The following is a 2,322-nucleotide window of genomic DNA, read 5'->3' on the forward strand; positions in this document are numbered from 1 at the left end:
TAATTTAATGGTTTTGACTCCCTTAAGCAGTGAGGTACTTAATTCTAAAATCTACTGTACCGTATAAGCAAATACATGCAGTTCATATTGCCAAGGAGTGAAAGATAGCCAGAAGATATACTTGGGGATATGTGTACGAGACTCTCCTGGGTCAATCTTGCTAAAATAGAGACTCTTGAGTCCATGGATCTGGAGGTGGAAATGCAAGTTTTTGGTAGGGGGGTTGAGTGTGAATGAATCCATTCAAAACACTGTCCAAAATTGACTTAAAGGCAACTGGCACAGGTTCTAGTAATATTTATTTTAAATGGCAAAGTTTTTATTGTCTGAAGGACAATAGTTAAGTTAAAACATTTATGACCTGGTAATTTGTAGTGTGGGAAGTATGCAAGTTTGCTTATTTACAAGGTTGACATAGCTACACTTAAGCTCCAAAGTTCGTCTTTAAAAAAAAGAACAAGAGAACCTCATTTTCAGCCAACACATCTGTTGTTCTTATGTAGGAGATTAAAAGGAGCTTATTTTTGTTGAAGTTCAGCTATAGAATAACAGAATCTTAAACCAGCTTGCCAAAAAAGTTACCTACTCTAGTCTTAGGTGGTACGAAGTTTTGTTTTTGTTCTACATGATATCTAAATCTTCTGAAATTGGAACATTTTGAATGCTCTATCCGTGTTTGATGTTTGTTTTCCAGTAATGTCTTTTCCCCATGGAAATGTTGCCAATATGATTGATTCCTCTTCCTTTGTATATGTGATAACCGTATGTTGTTCTTGTGGAAATCTGAATTTAACCTGCTTGAGCTTTTCCCTTCAAATGTAACCATACAGCTTGTGTTGGTCTTGACCAGAAACCTTCTCACACAAGAGTTAAACTGTGTGTACAATCGATGTGAAAGGGGGAAGCAGAACTCCTTCACATGTTCCTGCTGGAATTTCATAGCAAATATGAATCTTGGAATGGCTCCAGCCTAGTGAAATTGACATTTCTTTGACTTCCTGTTTCTCTTAAAAGGGCAGTGATAATAAAAACAGCTTCTAAGTAAAATCTATGTGGTGTATGATTTAGTTCGACTTGAAAAAAAAAAGTGTATTGAGCATCTAAGGGATTCATTGAAAATAGAGCAGAGGGAGGGATTGTGTGGATAAAGCTCACAAAACTCCCAAACCAAACTGACTGCAATCAACTCGAGTCTGACTCATTACGACCCTGTAGGACAGAGTAGAACTGGCCCTGTGGGTCCCTAAGAAGAACTCTTTACTAGAAGAGAAAGCTTCATTTTTTTTCTCTGCACAGTGGCTGGTAGTTTCAAACTACTGACCTTGCGGTTTACAGCCAGAGTACCCCACTGTGCCACCAGGGCTCCTCAGACGTATCCCAGGGTGGGATTGGCAGGGCCTGTGCTCAGCTGCTGACTGAAAGGTTGGCAATTACAGTTCACGTAGATCAATTCTGGGTAATCAGCCATTAACAGTTCTACCGTGACACAAGTTTGTGTCCTAGCTACAGCTTGTTACCCACCCGTTTCAAATTACCATAGAACACAAAGGTGCTTTGCTGTGTAGTGGGTCGCCCATTGGGCCGTTCGAACCCATTAACTAACCTCTGTAGGAGAAAGACAAGGCTTTCTACTCCTGTAAAGATGTACAGCCTTGGAAATGCTGTATAAGGTCACTAGGAATTGGATTCAACTCTGCAGCGGTGCATAGTAATTAGTCGTAGTGGAATGTACTGACGTTTTTAATTCACTTGTGAATGAAAAATAGGAAATGTTGAATGAAATTTTCTGGACTTCAGCCTTGAGACACTTTGGTGTGAGACAAAGCAGTTTCTGCTTTTTGCGTTTGGAGGCAATGGTATACGATCATAAAATCCATTTTTCCTTATTCTTTTGCGTTCCAGATTACAGGACAGGCCCATGCTTCACTCAGGTCAACAACCAGATGTGCCAAGGGCAGCTGACGGGCATTGTCTGCACAAAGACCCTGTGCTGTGCCACCATTGGACGGGCCTGGGGCCACCCCTGTGAGATGTGCCCTGCTCAGCCCCAGCCTTGCCGACGGGGCTTTATCCCTAACATCCGCACTGGAGCATGCCAAGGTGAGTCAGCTGTCAGCCTCTGTGCATTCAGTCTGGCAGAGCAGTCACCAACACATCAGGCCTGCTTTCCCTTGATTTGTGGAGTCTGGCTCTCTAGGCTCATTTCTAAGAGGGATCTGACTATCTCTACTCTTGGTATTAATGGAGGGGAAGAGATAGGAATCCTATGGAACATTGGATGATTCATTGCAGATATGCAGTTTAAGATACTTATTATAACCA

At 41.7% G+C, this 2,322-nt stretch overlaps 1 protein-coding gene across 1 annotated transcript in view; it reads left to right on the forward strand.

Moving 5' to 3' along the window:
* FBN2 (fibrillin 2) overlaps positions 1-2,322 on the forward strand; it is a 266,701-nt gene that overhangs the window by 77,137 nt on the left and 187,242 nt on the right. Inside the window, exon 6 of the mRNA XM_004696589.2 lies at positions 1,903-2,100. Coding sequence (XP_004696646.1) covers positions 1,903-2,100 — 198 coding nt within the window. The remainder of the gene's footprint in view (positions 1-1,902; positions 2,101-2,322) is intronic.

The sequence above is a fragment of the Echinops telfairi genome, unplaced genomic scaffold, assembly GCF_000313985.2.
Source record: "Echinops telfairi isolate 266 unplaced genomic scaffold, ASM31398v2 ScPeMD7_7469;HRSCAF=8507_1, whole genome shotgun sequence".
Classification (NCBI taxonomy): domain Eukaryota; kingdom Metazoa; phylum Chordata; class Mammalia; order Afrosoricida; family Tenrecidae; genus Echinops; species Echinops telfairi.